We start from the raw sequence: 17,534 nt of genomic DNA on the forward strand, positions 1-17,534 counted from the left end.
TGGAACTCCATGTCAGCCAAAGTGGCAGGCAAGAAGGGCCAGTCAACGCAGTAGAAGATTATATATATATATATATATATATATATATATATAAAGAGAGAGAGAGAGAGAGAGAGAGAGAGAGAGAGAGAGAGAGAGAGAGAGAGAGAGAGAGAAAAAAGAGAGAGAGAGACCGTCACCGCCAACCATTAGCTTGCAAGAGGAAATAATAGAAAAGAAGATTTACGGTGCCACAAATGTTGTTACTTTGGGCTTCGGAGAAGCCGACCACAAAATCCACACTCCTTCCCCCATCGTAGGGCTCTCTCTCGCTTTCTTTTGTGGGGTCTTCGAAGACCGTTCACTCGTTCCATTTCTCTCGTTGTGGCTTTTGATGCAGTCTTTTTTTTTTCCCTAGATCTGCCTGTTTTGTTGGCGTTGAGAAGGAGAGAGAGAGAGAGAGAGAGAGAGAGAGGAACGAGGCTTCCGCGAATGCTTATATGTCTTAGATCTTCCTGTGATCACGTCATCTCTCTCCGTCCTTCTTCCTTATTCTTCCCAACCAAATCCTTTGTCGTGCTTCCGGTTCCTCTCTTACAATCTTTGTTCTTGGCCTGTTTTTTGACTGCCATACTCCTCGGATCAAGCCTACCTAGACGAAGGGAAGAGAGGTGGGGAGGACGCAAGAGCGGAGGGTGGGGTTCAGGAGGCCTTTGCGTGTGTTCCGTCGAGTCTTTGATTCATTGGATTGGGTTCGGTTGATCCCCGAGCACCCTAAGGAGTTAGGGAAGAAAAAGAAAAGGAAGAAGTGCGTTCCTTCATATCAGAGAGAGAGGGGGCGGTGAAATTCAATTGTGGCGCTTCTTTGGGAGGCAGGGCATTCATATGGGAATGCCCTGAATCATGAAAAATTCAACCGACGAGGAGGAGGAGGAGCAGTTCTTTGAGTCATTTGATCGGATCCCTTCAACTTCTGGATCGGAGACAGACGAAGACGACCACCACCAACGTAACCAGCAACGACGCCACCAACGAGCGCAGTCGCCACCGATTGATCCCAATCCGATTGCCACCATGGCGGTCTCCAATTATCAGGTGTGGATTTCGGAGCCGGAATCCATCAAGGAGCGCCGGCAGCGCCTCCTGCAGCAGATGGGCCTGGGCAACGACAAGGGCCTCCTCAGGGGGACAGCCGGCAGCTTCCGAGGCAGAGAATCCGTCTCATCCCTACCTCACTCTTCCTCTTCCTCTTCTTCCTCCTCCTGCGATGAATCGTCCGATCGTCCCTCCCTCGGCCAGCAATGCTCCACCAGCGGTGACGCCAATTCGGCTCAACTGCAGGCGAGCTTTGCCAGATCCGCCCCCTGCGAAGAGTTCCCCGGGCAAGGAGAGTCCGACGACCTTCCTGCTTCCTCCAGCAGCATTCGTAGATCCAGTTCAGACGGTACTGCCATTGCTGCCGATCACACCCCAGAACGTCATCTCAGTAAGTTGTATTCTCTTTGGAGCCCAGAAATGGATTCCGACGCTAAATTTGTTTGGGAATCGGTGGTCTTAAGAACATCGTATTTTCTTTCTCCCTTCGTCTAGATAATGCCACTGCTACGGATAACAACCACCTCGGTGGACTACCGCCTGTTCCATTTGCCTCCTCGGAACATTCCCACGACAGGCAATTGAAAGGAGACGTCCTTCTTGATGACCGTCCATCGTGTTCTGGTCATCCCAGGAAAAGCACGGAGGGACCGGTCAACGAGCACCATCGCCCGCCACGAGATGAATCTATCAGCGGTAGGGTGGAGGAGTTGTCTTCCTTGGAATACGAGGACGACGAAGCGATCAAGGACCAATTCTGTAAGATCAAGAACCTTGACAACGGGAAGGAATTCATTGTGAACGAGTTCGGGGTGGACGGCATGTGGAACAAGCTCAAGGAGGTGGAAACTGGTAGACAGATGACAATTGAGGAGTTTGAAATGACGGTTGGCCATTCTCCCATCGTCCAGGAGCTGATGAGGCGCGAATGTGAATCATCAGGTAAGAAAGAAGATACTGAGTTTGCCAATGGTAAGGTCGGGTTGAAGGTGAAGAAGAAGGGTGGATGGCTGAGGAGCATAAAGGTTGTTGCAAACACTGTGACTGGCCACAAGGAGAGGAGAAGTAGTGATGAGAAAGATACATCATCCGAGAAAGGAGGCAGGAGGTCAAGTTCTGCCACGGATGATAGCCAGGACGTTGGGTTCTTCTCCCCTGAGAGGACCAAGGTTAGGCAGTATGGCAAGTCTTGCAAGGAACTCACTGCACTATACATGAGTCAAGAGATACAGGCGCATACTGGCTCTATATGGAGCATCAAATTCAGCCTGGATGGGAAGTATCTAGCTAGTGCAGGCGAGGATTGTGTCATTCACGTTTGGCAGGTGATGGAATCTGAGAAAAAGGGCGAGATTCTGATAGAGAAGGCTGAAGAAAACAGCCTACATCCTAGTTGTTCGGCGAACGGTTCACCTGAACCATCATTGCTGCCACCAAGTACGGAAAATAATCTAGAAAAGAAGAGGAGAGGCAAGGCAACTGGAAATAAGAAAAACTCAGATCACATCGTGCTGCCTGAGAACATATTTTTGCTCTCTGAAAAGCCAGTCTGCTCTTTCCATGGTCATCTGGAAGATGTCCTGGATTTATCATGGTCCAAGTCCCAGGTTTGCTGCCAATCCATTCATTCTATAGAATTAATTCACATTATTTAATTGTCTCCAATCTTTTCTTGCTGGTTTGGCTGGTGTTTCCATGCATGCCTCTCTCACTTAACGGCCATCTTTTCCTTATTGAAACACAAATTATTCTCCTAGACCAGCCGGGCTAAGTTAAGCAGGCTGGTACCATCTGATTCAGCACCTTTAATTACCTGCTTTGTTCATTGATGTCTCTGTGTTGATTTTCAGTATTGGTTTTTGTATGATTCTCCTCTTAGAAGTTTTTGGTATGCTTTACAGTTAATTTTGTTGTTCGTTCAGTTAAAAAGTATCACAAAGATTGATATATCAACTTCATGGACATGATGGTCTTGCATCTGGCCTTCTAGATGTGTGTGTGTGTGTGTGTCTATCGCGCACCTAGCTTTTGGAAATTATTCTGCACAAGCACCAACATCTGGAGCTGCACTTGGGTCCATGTGACATTTGTCATAGATATACAAGTAATTATTTGTTGGTCTCTAGCTGTTTGTGGCGTTGCCTGTTCCAAAGAGCTCTAAGGCCTCTTATTGTTGGACGTGTCAGGAGACAGAAGGCTGCTTCAATTTTGCAAATCCTGGTAAAAAAAAAAATTGTGGTTCTGGAGACTGAGAGTGACACCTTGGAATTTTGAAGAGACTCCACGCATAAATGATAATTACTGTTTGTCTCACAGTTACCCATACTTTGCTATTTGCAAATATGGATATAAATATCTTCTAATGTTAGCAAATGATTTCTAGGGTAAAATTTGAGATTGATATACTAACAGTGAGTTGGAGGAGTGGATAATGCAAGGTCGAGAGCCTATATATTAATGGACAATTTGAATTACCTTTCTTGACTATGTTTGTGTTTCTCTCTTTTATGTCAAGGGAAAAAAAACCATTCCTTTCAGTTCTACTTCTGGGCATGCATGTTTAAGAGTTCTGGCCAAGATACTAAACACTATCTATGTGAATGATACTTATGCAAGATAAGGATTAGAATTTCTGTTAGTTAGTTGGTGCAGTTTAAGGTTGAGAAAGAACAAAACTATCTGCTGCTAATAGAATCTTACATCTCCCTTTATACATATAACTAGAATAAAAAATTTAGAGACATTATTCATTTTGATGATGACTACTTGATCTAAATGAAAATATATCTCCAAGGTCATCTAGAACTTGGAAACAGATATATCAAATTTCAGAACCATCCTTAAAGCACCATTTTCATAACTTGTATATCCTTCCTATTGTTCTTCCACAAGATTTTATATCCATGCTATGTCAACTCAAGATGGATGGCCCTAAGCATCTAAGGTTCCATGAGATCTTGTCTACTAAATGAAATGGTAATTTCCTTATTCCCTATTAAATATCTGATTCAAGTTATTGATCATTAGGTGGCTAATGCATGTGAAGCTATAACTGGACATGTTAGTGATCAAACAGCAGAATATAATAAAAGAATAATCAAGTGACATTTGTATCATAGCCATAAGTATGACTCAATAATTTCTAGACAACATTTTTTTTTTGTGATTTTTTCTTTTTCCAGACAAGTGGGGTTTCCTGGCCAAGTCTCATGCAAAAATTGAATCTATTAAGTTTTGGGGGGAAATCATGGTACATGCTAATATAAGAACACCTAAATTTAAAAAAAAAAAAATTCTGCACCTTTTCATAGTTAATTGAAAATTCTCATGTCTGTCCATCAATTCAACTGTATTGCTTTTGCCCTCTAAAAAAGATATAGGAGAACACACGTAACTTTTATACAGAAACTTATAATGTTTTAGAATGCTTCTGGAACTACACCTAAGCTTTTGGCAACAATGCAAAACAAGATCAATTTTTTGTCTTTGTTAGATAGAAGAACATCTGACTAATTTGGATCTAGTTAAATATGCATAAATTGTGCTGGGTATGGTTAAGGAGGTCAATGTAATATAACCTTAGCTTGGGTTGGTGATAACATAGGCTAAATTAATCGAGGTGTCTTTCTTGTTAGCAATATAAAAGTCGACTTTTTTAAAATTTAGCTGCATTTCTTGATTATGAACGTAAATAAGGAACCTGATTTCTTTTACTAAATCATTATATTATTGCAATATACATTGCTTTATTGTGGAACCAGGTTTTTGAAAATTTATTTGGAGGGGGGAGCATTTGACATGTAGTACTGGATGTGTTTTTCTTGTAATTTCATGGTGATAACAAGTTTGTAGCTGTCATTCATAGATTGAAAACTTAATTGCAGTTCATGCTGATATTCATATCTAAAGGTTTAACAAGGTTTTCCAAGAAGCTAGTGCATCTCATTCACAAGTAATGGTAACTACAATTTTCATTTTGGTGTCATTCTTTCATGCTGAAATGAAGGATCTATAACTACTAGTTTTCCTCTAGGTTGTTGAGTAAAGGCCCTAAAGGAACAGTAAGCTATGACCTGGGAATATCTTTCCCCTTTGTTTTATTTATTGTGTGTTTGTTTTCAGATACTGCTTAGGTTCCAAATAAAGTTTTTGGTATATGGATGAACAATGCTGTTAATGATCTTGTTTTCTTGAGCAATTTGTACCAAAAAACTGACCTTTACTTGCATTTGCAGTATTTGCTATCATCCTCAATGGATAAAACAGTCAGATTGTGGCATATGTCTAGCAATTCTTGTCTAAAAATGTTCTCGCATAGTGATTATGGTAAGTTCAATGATCTTAATGTGCTAATAGACATGGGGTCCTTTAGGTTCCCTTCAAAGACTGCATGGTCCATTAAGAAAGAATCTGGTCGGGCTTGAGTTTTATTGGTTCACATTGATGTCTTGTTTGCTTTTTGTTGATGGTAATACTCCTTTTTGTTGATGGTAACCCAGCTTTCCCCTTGAATTTTTTCAATGCAGTGACATGCATCCAGTTCAATCCTATTGATGACAGATATTTTATTAGTGGATCCTTAGATGCAAAGGTCCGCCTATGGAGTATACCTGATCGTCAGGTTGTCGATTGGAGTGATCTACATGAAATGGTGACTGCTGCTTGCTATACCCCTGATGGTCAGGTATCATAATCCATTTGATCCTTCTTATTCTGCCTTTTTCCCCTTTCGGTTTCTTTTGTTCTTGATGTGTGCATGCTGTCCATCACATCTATTCTTTTCCTTATCAAGGGTGCATTGGTGGGTTCTCACAAGGGAAGCTGCAGGATATTCAAAACTTCAGGTACAGTGTATTTCCACTGGAGACTTCCTTCTTTTGTCTTAGCACACAAGGTTCATTCAGTTTTTATGAATGAATTTTTCCTTTTTCGATTAGAGTAAGATAATTGACCAACAAAAACATTTAACTTGGGTTTATTGTATTTTAGCATGTTTGCTGAAGCTTGTGGGAAGCGTCAAATGGTGACGTAGTTGCTAGTTGTTTATCTTGATTTCTGTCATGCTTCTTGGTCATCAGAAAATCTGAAGAATCATTGTTAGCAAGAACTGTCCTTATGTATTTCATATGCTGCTTTGTCGGAGTTAGATCTTTCTACTAAAGTTTGTCTTGATTGTTTCTAGCATGTCATATGATCGAGTCTTGACTCTTGATCTAAAGGTTTTAACATTAATCTTATTGCGATGCATTCTTAAGTTGAATGGAGCTAATAAATCTGATTTTCTGGTAAAGTTATTAGAATGATGTAGATGAGTATGCAAGAACTAAAACAGTAAAAGCTATCATAATTGCAAAAATTACTGAAAACAACTTACTATGTAAAACATTACATGTAATGCATAGTTTGTAAGCAGAAGGGCCTTAGTCTGACCTTGGGAAATGTAAGAATGAAAATTAGAGTTTTTCATGATGTGGTAAGAATAATCAAGTTATGTGAGAAAAAGCACAAAATGACTCAATCTGCATGAAACCCTTATGCTTCAATCAGGTTTCCTCAACAATATACAATTAGCAATTCTTGAATCAATATGATCATGTGAAGTTCTGATCCATATTACATTTGAGCAATGTTTTCCTGGTGCATCTTGTTATTTACTCATTTTGTTTGTTTTGGTTAGGAAACAAGCTGCAGCAAGAAAAGCAAATAGACGTCCTAAGTAAGAAGAAAAAATCCCATGGAAAAAAAATTACAGGTTTCCAGGTACAAATTTGAATCCCTTTGAAAGTGTTTCTCATGATGCCATATTCATTATCCAATGTTCTCTTTGCTAGTCTCTTCCATTTTGATCGTGACATTTTCTATGAATTCTGAGTATTGCTTATTTCTTGCTAATTGGTTCACATTAACAAACAGTTTGCCCCTGGGAGTTCATCAGATGTATTGATCACATCTGCAGATTCACGGATCAGGATCTTTGATGGGGTTGATCTTGTCCACAAGTTCAAAGGTACCATATTTAATGGGTCTCTGACAGCAATACACTGTGGAAACCTTTTTATGATACTGCTGACATGCTTTTTTTAGTTAAAGAAATGAAAAATAATGGCAAGGTGAAGAGGATGCGAGGAGTTGCTGCACTGTAATAAAAAAAGGAATAATGTAAATGATAAGGTTCTTCAACATCTCTGACCTGATGTTCTGTCTGTTATCGCTTGGTTTTTTATGGAATAAGAGTGCACCTCTTAGGAAGGTGCTCTTAGGATAAAAAACATCAAGAATATGTGCTCCATAAAAAGCTCTTAAGGGCTCTCACAAAATGAACAAAGGCAAAGGCTCAAAAGAGTACCCTCACAAAGAATATACAAGAAGGACATGTACAAGGAATAGCAGAAGAGTACCTCACAAAAGTATACAAGGCACGTACAAACAATAGCAAATTGCTGAATCACGAAGTGATGCATGCAGGAGTGAAGCTTATGAAAAACAATGTGGAAGCACCAGCAATTAGAGATGCCTAACAGCTACTAGGAGTATCTGTTAGGTATGTTTTATTAGTCTGAGAAAATACTGTCTAAGCTAGCAAAGGGAAAAAAAAAACACAAAAATTAAATAAAAGAAAGGCTAGTAAGGAAAAAGCAAATAAGATGGATCCAAGAAAAATGGCTCATTTGATGCAGTGGAACACCCAGAAGATACAGACAATTATGTGCCGTTCCATGCATGTCATCGTTTACTATGAAACATTGAGAATCCCAAAAGCATGTTCCTTCAGTTTCAATATGCAGGCCCCACCACAATTTTCTGTCCATTGCTGTTCTCTGCAGCCCGAGGATCAGTAGAATAAATAGGATGCATGCAAGGACAACAGATGAAAAACTGGAAAGACTCTTGAAGAGGCCTCTTGGATCCAATATTTTTTTTTCCATGCTGTATGTATAGTATCGTTCTTTCATCTGCTACTATCAACTCTTGGTAACAAATACAACTTTGTCTAGGTTCTGTTAAGCTTATGGTTGTGTCAACCCAACCTTGCACTAGGCGTAGGGATTTTCATTATTTTGAGTTGCATCCTTGTCCCAGTACTAACATAATCTATTTATGGACAATGTGCTGCAAGGCTTCAGACTTTATCAATCCCGTTATTTGTTATTGTTGGTAAACTATCCAAGCAGTTTGTGGACCAATTTTCTTTGGGTTGTGAGAAGCTTGTTCAAGGTTATTCTTGTTTATGACTTGTTTATGGTACAGCAATGAACCAAGTGAAAGCATGGGTTGTTACATATACGCTCTTGTTAATGTATGTTCCTTGTGCTTTATAAAAAATTTATATATGTATATTATATCCTTTTTATGTATTTACTACTAATATGTCTAAAATATATTACATGTAAGTCGCATCATATATTTATTTAAAATTTCAAATAATAGTAAAAGAAAATATAGCTTTTCAAGAACATGATGCAGCTGGTGCTCATTTTGGCTCATGAGCATGTCTGGCATGTTTGACCTGCTTTGCAGCAGCTCTCTGCTGGCATGTAGGCTTAGGCTTCATGTTTTCACTTCCATTCCGTTTTGTTTTAGTTCTAGATGATAGAAGGAGGGTCTAAATATGTTGCTTGAATGTAAAACCAAGTAATATATCCTAGTATGTAATAAATTGCTATTTAAACACAAGATGAATCTATGTACAGTTTTGCCAATCTCGTATAGTGCCAAAACACTTGAACCAAGGGATATGTATGCACACTGCATTTCCTTTCATGAAGATCATTTTGGGACATTTGGCCTTCTTAAGCTAATTTATAATTTTCAATGCACTGGTTTTAGGTTTTCGCAACACAAGCAGTCAGATAGCAGCATCATTTACAGCAAATGGCAAGTATGTGATTTGTGCAAGTGAAGACTCGCAGGTTTACTTGTGGAAGCATGATCTTGATTCCGGTGGTCCTACAGCATCAAGCAGAAACAAGAGCATTACCCGCTCTTATGAGCACTTCTTTTGTCGAGATGTTTCTGTGGCGATCCCTTGGCCTGACAACAAGCTAAATGGCCAAGCTGCTAATGAGCCAACCAAGAATTTATCACTAGAAAATGTGCAACCACCGCTCTCTTCTAGGTCAAGAGGTTCATCCTTTCCCCTACTACACATACCCCCCAGGCTCCCTGCTTTTCTAGGTAGTGGTGGTGGCCTCAGGTCACCCATGCAAAGCAATGAGCAAGAGGTACCAGTTATCAGGAATCGAACCGAAGCTTCCAACAACAGCTTGCTTCCATCTCCACGCAGTCCAGTTCCAGCCAGTAATATGTTCAGTGACAGTAGAGGAGGCACAGCAACATGGCCGGAGGAGAAGCTCACGATGTATGATAAGCATGGGAGTCCAGCACGAAATTCAAGAACATGGGAAGGAAACAACGATGGTAAGCAGGTGATTGGCAAGTCCACTGCAGCAGCCTGGGGTATGGTGATTGTGACCGCAGGATTGGGTGGGGAAATCAGAGCTTTCCAGAATTTTGGTCTTCCACTTAGGATTTAAAGGGTGCTTCGCTACTTTCTTTTAGTTTGTGGAAATGTACAGGCTGACCATCATTAAATTCATTTTGAAGATAGCAGTTTTCTGGAGTTTACCTGCAGGCCTTCTCAAATGTTGGGGAGGAGGCTGGTCTTGTGCTCTGTGATTGTTGTCAATCAATTGTCCCCATCCCTATGGGATATCTGTGCGGCTTGTTACGTGTATGCTACATAAGCAACAGCACTATTGTATAGTGTTTACAGTCCAAGTGTATAATAATGATATAAATGGACAAGTTTTGCATGATTTTATATATATATATATATATATATATATATATATATATATATGCGCAAAATTATTTGCCTGATATATCGGTTGCTGTAGCTTCATTATTCGGGCTGCTGAACACTTGCCGATCGGACATGCTGTTGAAGTTGGCAATGGGCTGATGATAGTCACTGCCGTTTACCTTTAGTTTTCTAGCCTGTCGCCCATGCTCCCCCGTCTCATTTCTTCGGCTCATCCGGCTATTCCTTTTTGTTTTATGCATTCTCAATCTATTTGCATCTTGAAGCTACCACTACCTTGACATCTTTTTCTATACAGAAGTAAACGGGGAAAGCTGGTTTAGCCATGTGCATAAAGCAATTTGCTTAGTAACAGATTATTTAGCGGTAACGTTTTTGTTTTGTCTGGTGCTGGGTCGGTGCAATCTTTTCTTTATGATTAGATGACGAGGACAAGTCAAAACAGGTTTTACTGAAGATTAATTCAGGTTTGCTTTATGATGCTGTGTTGGAGAAACAATTAAGTAGCTTTGCTAGTTGATATTGCATGCGAAGCATGATTTTTTGTGAATGTGTTTTGAGTGGAGACTGTGTCTTTAAATATCGTCAAGTGAGGTTCTTGCTTGACATCACAGTAACCTTCGTCTACTTTAGAATTTGCCATTTGAAAAGCCTTACGATCCCCCTTTCAATACTCTTTTTAAAACCTCAACATTGACTGAGAAAATAAAAATAGTGAAGTTAGTGTTTGTAACACGAAATAAGTTTCGACGACTAAAATAAATATTAAACTAGTGCAAAGGTAAATTTAGTTGTCTAATCTTGGTCAAGTGGATATATGTGTAGATTGGGGTGGATCCATTTTTAACTAAGTTCAAGAAAACCTAAATTGTGTATGATGAAATTCGGGAAAAAAAAAGTGGTAGTTTTGGCGTATGTGACTCCCAAGATCCGCTGCACTTTATATTCAAATAGCCAAATTTTTTCTCAGACAATAAAACGACAGGGTTAAGACTTTCAGACCTTCAATTTGACGTCCTTATTAAAATTTGTCTCTTGCCAGATTCAACACCTGTAGCATTTCAAGAACCGTGAACTGTCGATTATTTTTTCACCTCAATTATTTTTTTTTTCTTCTCTTCAGGCACACTAGAAAACTCCTGTGTCTATCATCTGCTCATGCCTTTGGCAATTTTGGCCATCTAAAAGATTAGCATCAAACTAGTTCATTGAAAAGTTCAGCTCATATTGCACCGAAAAACCTCATAATTGACAAAGCTAAACTCATCTTGTTTAAGCTTTTTTAATAAAAGAAACCACATTTGCACTAATTACACTGGTTGGAGTAAGCCAATAGTAGTATAGATATTTTGTCTTTGCCTAGGCTGAGGTTCAGTTATGGTGTCGGTTAGGGACTGATTGTATGGTTTTATGGCGTTGCCTTTTTAAGTTCTGACATGTAAGATGTCTATCCAATTTTCACTATTTGTGCCAATCATCCCCGTTTTCTGTTCCGCCATTCCTGTGCCAACTTGAGTCAAAAGTAACAAAGTTCAGTTCCTTTACAGCTTGGCCAAAATCCTAAAATGTTAAAAGGGAAAAGGAAGGAAAAACATATTTCAACTACAAAAGTAATCGTGCTCAAGCACATACACATTTAGCAGTAAGAGCAGAAAATTTCCAGGTCTACTTAACAATAACATACCAACTCTTTCTACTCTATTAAAGCCAATCAATCAGCAAATGCCGATGGTACAGAAAGACAGCCATTTTATATGGACAAGGTCCATATAGCAGCATTTCCCAGTCAAATATGTTTGTCACCATGTAGACTGAAATCGAGGAACATGTGAGATTATGAGGATATTTACAGAAGTAAATATACGTGGATCCATTCTGTATGAAGCACGAATATTGAAGTTTTAGATGGCAGAGCGGACAACACTACACATGCACACAAGTTTAAGGTGGATAGCTAAAGACCTGTCGATAACTCAACAAAGAATTTAAATTCGAGGTTCCTTCAAAGAAAAGAAAGGAGGAAACAAAAGAAAAACAAAAAGTTGTTCTCCTCCAAGAGTAAGTAACATTTACAAATAAGTTAACTGATACATAATTATTGCAGGACCATGCAAGGAAACAAATGAACTAAAACGAAGAAGGTCCACAACCATATCATGGATGAAGAGACGTCGTGTATCACCATTAAATAACTCTTCTCTGACCACCGAAAGCCCAAATCTGAAACCACTGCCAAGATCAGTAAATTGCAAAACAAAAAACAGGAACCCAAATTCACTACCATTATAAGGTTAATCTCATGAACTACTTAGCTCTATGGCCATACAAAAACAACTAACCTTCAAATTTCTGTCCCAGCTACCAGTACATAATGCACTTCCATCAGCAGAGAGACCCAAGCAGCTTATTCGACTCTCATGAGAATCATTTAATTCCCCTAGGTTCAAGACAACCTGGAAACGACCAAAGTGTATATGAATGAGTCGAAGAACCACATAAACGCTGAAAGGTTAAAATAATAGCAGGCATGCATATGGAAAACTGAGGCAGAATTGACCTAGAACATACCTTTCCCACAATGGTATCCCATACATAACAATCATCATTTGAGTATCCAGCAAATAAAAGTCTGCCTGATCTAGAAAATGCAATACACGTTACACTGGGGACCTCATTTTCACCATGCTGCTGCTCGTAAACTTGAAGTTGGTGTCCTGTTCTCATATCAAAGAGCCTGCATGTACCATCCTCTGAGCCAGTACCAAATCTAAATCCATCTGGGAAAAATTTGACAGTGTTAACATCGCCCTCATGACCATGAAATGTTCGAACTGCACGACTTGCAATTCGCGTGTCCCAAAGGCGAGCAGTTTTGTCACAAGAACCAGAGACAAACATCTTTGTGTTTGATCCATTGATGGATACACTGAAAGCATAAGAAAGATCAAACCTCACTCCCTGATAGAAATACTGCATTTAGAAGTAGTAGAGAACAGACATGTATGAATAACTAGAAACATGCAAATTGTATTTCACCCTCACCCTGACACTCTCTCGTCAAACTAATTCAAAAGATATCCAAGAGGACAAGCAAACAAAAGAATACAGAATTTTAATGACCTGAAATTCTGAAATAACAACAGAATCTCGCATGTGTGTCAGTGTGTGTGATTGAACAGGGGGAAGGGGAGTGGAGCGCTGACAAAGTTCAAAATCTTAAGAACTAAAAATTTTGGAAAAACATAGTGGAGACTTTTGTTAAGTTCATAATCAACCATATCTTAACAGATAAAAAAAAAAGGATCCATTACATTGTTGACCGACAAATAAATAAAGGTTTATTTATTTGTAATAATCCCTAAATACAACTCTGTTCCAAATGCAATTTGACAGTCGTAACTGGGCATTCAGTTACCCAACTTGCCCACTTTATGATTTGGTAAATATTAGATAACGTGGATCTGAAAGGACCTGATGCCCACTACCCCAGTACTGTCCTCTTAGAATTCACCCATATTTTCACACCAGCATCAGATACAAATATGTATGCATTCTACCTGTACAAAAGAGCTGACAATTTGTATGTGTATGCGAATGCACTCACATAAGTACGGTCTTATATAATGGATAAAAGTGTTAAAAAGTCTACAAGTATTGGGAAGCTAACATTAACCTAGTCGCTTATAGCACTGAATGGATTCAATTAAATGTGTTCCCAGCGAATTAGCGCCAGATGTGTTCAGTTAAATGTATTCCAGTGATCAAAGAGTGCATACTACATCAGATATCATTCAGACCTAGACTTACATGCTTAAGTCTGGCTTATATTGAGTTATGTGGTTCATACATGTCTAGGGCCATGTGGATATGCATGCAAGCAACAAAGAGGGGTGTGTGAGCACACCAGATGGACAACTTAAAAATTTGTTAAAATTGATCTATTTTGCCTCTTGCTTTCTCGACATTTCTATGAAACCTTTAGTTGATCTTCATCTCAAATGCATGAGAGGGTTACATGTAAGTGTAACAAAAACATTTTTTCACTTAAAGTTTCAAATTTTGAGGGGAAAAAAACAAACTTCTTTAGCTAGTCAGTTACATAATAAATTCCAATCTCCAAAAAACACATTAGAAAAAGGACCCCGAAAAGTGAAAAGGGAAACCAATTCCCCATGCACACATGCAATCAATGTACGAGGAAATCTGTTATGGTCCTCATTGATGGTACCACTGTGTTCAACCTATCTTATAGATGAGCATGGATACTGGATAGTCTATTCCAGATCTACCTTCACCAACATGTTTGGCACTGGGCATTTTACTGTATAGTAGGTCCATTCCTTGCGAAGATGTTTTATTGATTTTAAGATGGTCAAGGTCAGCTGCTTATGGTCAACCAGCAACAACATATTCTTCTAGACAATTTTGTAGATTGTGCATATCTATATCGAGCATTTGACAGCATAACCCATTCTCGATGGGCGAAGTGGTACATGCACAAGCTCGACTTGTCGTAGCTTTCCACACAGCACAGGTTCTATCAGCTCTAGCCTCTTACTATGAAAATTTGACTCCAACCAATGCCAGAGGCTGAAATAACTAAAGCAGGATGCTTTTCTTATGAGCAACAATAATCACTTCTTCTAAAATTGCACTTCCAGACTTATGATGGATTTTGCAGAACAAACAATAAGATGTCCAGGAAAATGGAACAAGAAACTGAAGCAACAATTGTTTCACAACTAAAACATTTTATAATTGCAGTAACTCACATCAAACAATAAGATGTCCAGGAAAATGGAACAAGAAACTGAAGCAACAATTGTTTCACAACTAAAACATTTTATAATTGCAGTAACTCACATCAGCCCAGTAAATATCTCATACCTCAGTACATCAGAAGTATGCCCTGATGGAAATTCACCTCCAAAAATTGAAACCCTTTGACCAGTAGTAACATCCCATGAAATGCATGTATGATCACCTGAGCCAGTAATTAGATGAGTATCATCATCTGGCACATACTGGCATGAGGAGACATAACCCTTGTGTCCATTAAGTGTTCTTGAAATAGGCAAATTCCCATCTTTGTCAGTTTGGGAACTCAAATTGAATATTGAGCATACGCTCTCCAATCCCCCACAAGCAACTGACTGACCATTGGGAGAAAATGCACATGTCATGACCCACGGCTGCTTAATTGCATGTGTTTTCTGGCTTGTTAGAGCATTCCATACAATCAATCTTCCATCCTGAGATGCACTGACAATGCGGTTCTTCTCCAAACTCCAGTCCAGTGAATAAACCTAACGAATTTGGTAGAAAAAAGCCAAATCACTTTTCTTGCAGAGTGAACAATGTAATCATCAAGGGAAGCTCATAAGCTTAATAACTTCGTCATGCAAAAGTAGTCCAACATAACCAACGTCCAACGCTACTGGTGATCCCAGATCCAGTATCGAGGCCACTGAATAGGTTCCACAGACCTAGGTAATTTTGGGCAAGTGTCACTAGCTATACAGATCACCATCACTGGAAGAGAAGTGGCAGATGGTTGGACGCTTGATTCTCAATAGTTTCAGCAATATGTGACAACCCAACAGGAGCTGTGAGGCTGAATGATTTTCTGGCTAGGCTCTAGAAAGTTGGTGAAGCATAAGAGAACCAAGGGCACGAAGAAGGGGTTTGGTTCGTCATCCTTGAGCTTCAACATCAGTGAAGAAACAATGTGCTCTATTCCTCGTGGGCCGCAGCTCCGGTCAGACCACACAACCTTTTCTTCTGCATTATCCGCGGTCTCCGTATTCACACATACACAGACCTGCACGTTAGTGAAAAGTAGAGCTGTGACAGAACAAGTCCTTAGGCATTAGGCAAATAGAGCCTATTAGTGTTATTTATCGGCTTCAAGGTGTCGATTGTAGAGTGGCTCTCTGTACTTCATGGCGTCTAGGCAACTACTTTCGCATTGGCTTGTGATACTCCTTTTCCATTATCTTAAATAGTATCATCTGGAACTTGCGACATTCGACCATGTTTGTCGCAAACAAGGATTACAGGCTGGTTTTTATTTGCTTGATCTACCGCGAACGACTGATCTAAAGAAAACCCAGTTTGATTTTGTGAAAGAGAAAAACAGTAGCTCAAGCAGCAAGAAGAGTAGGCACCTTGCCTATCCCTACTAAGTAAGAGCTACTGGTTTCGTAATAACTTTTAAGATTGATACAATTGATGGCATTCAATAAGTGTCTACGAGCAAGCAGCCGGAATATACAAGAGAGAGAGACTTGCCTTCCCTGTGTGACCTTGTAAGGTCCTGCTGCAGACCAGATCCGTCGGACCAAACACGATTGGTGTCCTTCCTTGCGCTCTTGCATGTCCGGCAACTTTCCAAGAAAACGGAGAGAGAGAGAGAGAGAGATAAAAAAACATTAATACCTACTGCAGAGTCCTAAGAACATCGAGAAGAAAAAGGAATAAGAGGGAAAGAGCTTACTGTCCGTGTCCAAGAGAAGTTGACGCTTCTGCTTCAATCGATCCCGGAGGCTGTTGACGGCCGCCGTTGCAGCAAGATGCCTTTCCTTCAGCTCCGTGACCGACGTCATTAATCCCTCTCTTCTCTTCCCTTTCTATTCGCTTCTCTGCCCAGCTCCTTCCGGCCCTTTTGCTTCCGTCCTTCCCCCGTGATGGGCGTCGCCCCTCCTCCTCCCGACTCCCCACCTTCCCCCACTCTTCAAACGCGGGAGGATTCAGGTGACAATCGATACGTCCAAGTCAACCTTCCTACATCCCATCAGTACTCATCTTTCCCTCACACACACGCCTAGAGAAAACTGAACAATGTAGGATCAGTCTGACCCGATTGTTAGCTGGATCAACGTCTTCTTCTCTTAAAATATAGGGACGACGTCGGAAGTTGTATAGTTTACCAGCAAACTCGCTTCCCCTTTTCTAAATTTGACTTCTCCCTTCTGTTCACATTAGCTTCCCGTTTCACACGTCTTCCAATTTCGTCATTTACGTCATCCATTTTAAGGCATTCATTTCCTGTCTTTCGTTATTGATATCATCTTTTTAGATCACGTTTCTTTTGAATTCTTCACTTTTGTTATATGTCTATTTATAAGGGTGTAATATAATTGGTTGGTACGATTGACTAGTAAAAGTTTGATCGTCAGTTTAATTTTTGTGGGCGCTATTCATTCTACAAACTTTTGTGGGCGCTATTCATTTGAACTGCAAACAATTGATGCACGACGCTTAAACGTACATCGACCTCTTTCGATTTTGTATACCCACATTTTATTTCTTGTTTCTTTGAATTTATCACCCATGACAATATGTTTCAAGACATTTGCTCCCTCACTTTTGCATAAACTTCTAATGCCATATGTTTTAGCATTTTCTATAGGGTATTCATAATCCACGCAGCCTGAATTACTGAAGCGGCCGGTTTATTTAATTGGCAGCCTGACCAATTCGATTAAGTTCCGGCTTGATAATGTCGATCCATAGGCACGTCTGTTTTTATGGATGTAATTTTATCACCACAGATGAGATTAACATCTCAAATTGAACTTTTTGCAAGTTGCCAATCTTTGCGAAGACCAACCGACCCACTAAGATGTTCTGAGAAAAT

The 17,534-nt window shown here is 39.8% G+C and overlaps 2 protein-coding genes across 2 annotated transcripts; one reads left to right on the forward strand and one right to left on the reverse strand.

Moving 5' to 3' along the window:
• Positions 1-155: 155 nt before the first annotated feature.
• On the forward strand, positions 156-9,895 carry LOC116252474 (uncharacterized). Its single transcript, XM_031626755.2, has 8 exons — positions 156-1,465; positions 1,570-2,681; positions 5,310-5,400; positions 5,601-5,758; positions 5,867-5,918; positions 6,752-6,834; positions 6,988-7,081; positions 8,902-9,895. The coding sequence occupies exons 1-8, from the start codon at positions 883-885 to the stop codon at positions 9,606-9,608; spliced, it is 2,880 nt and encodes a 959-aa protein (XP_031482615.1). The 5' UTR covers positions 156-882; the 3' UTR covers positions 9,609-9,895.
• A 1,940-nt stretch (positions 9,896-11,835) lies between these two features.
• LOC116253557 (guanine nucleotide-binding protein subunit beta-2) lies at positions 11,836-16,854 on the reverse strand. Its single transcript, XM_031628420.2, has 6 exons — positions 16,392-16,854; positions 16,187-16,281; positions 14,783-15,201; positions 12,464-12,821; positions 12,235-12,348; positions 11,836-12,115 (listed from the first exon to the last, which is right to left on the reverse strand). The coding sequence occupies exons 1-6, from the start codon at positions 16,498-16,500 to the stop codon at positions 12,080-12,082; spliced, it is 1,131 nt and encodes a 376-aa protein (XP_031484280.1). The 5' UTR covers positions 16,501-16,854; the 3' UTR covers positions 11,836-12,079.
• Between the last annotated feature and the right edge of the window lie 680 nt (positions 16,855-17,534).

This window comes from Nymphaea colorata, chromosome 4 (genome assembly GCF_008831285.2).
Source record: "Nymphaea colorata isolate Beijing-Zhang1983 chromosome 4, ASM883128v2, whole genome shotgun sequence".
NCBI lineage: Eukaryota > Viridiplantae > Streptophyta > Magnoliopsida > Nymphaeales > Nymphaeaceae > Nymphaea > Nymphaea colorata.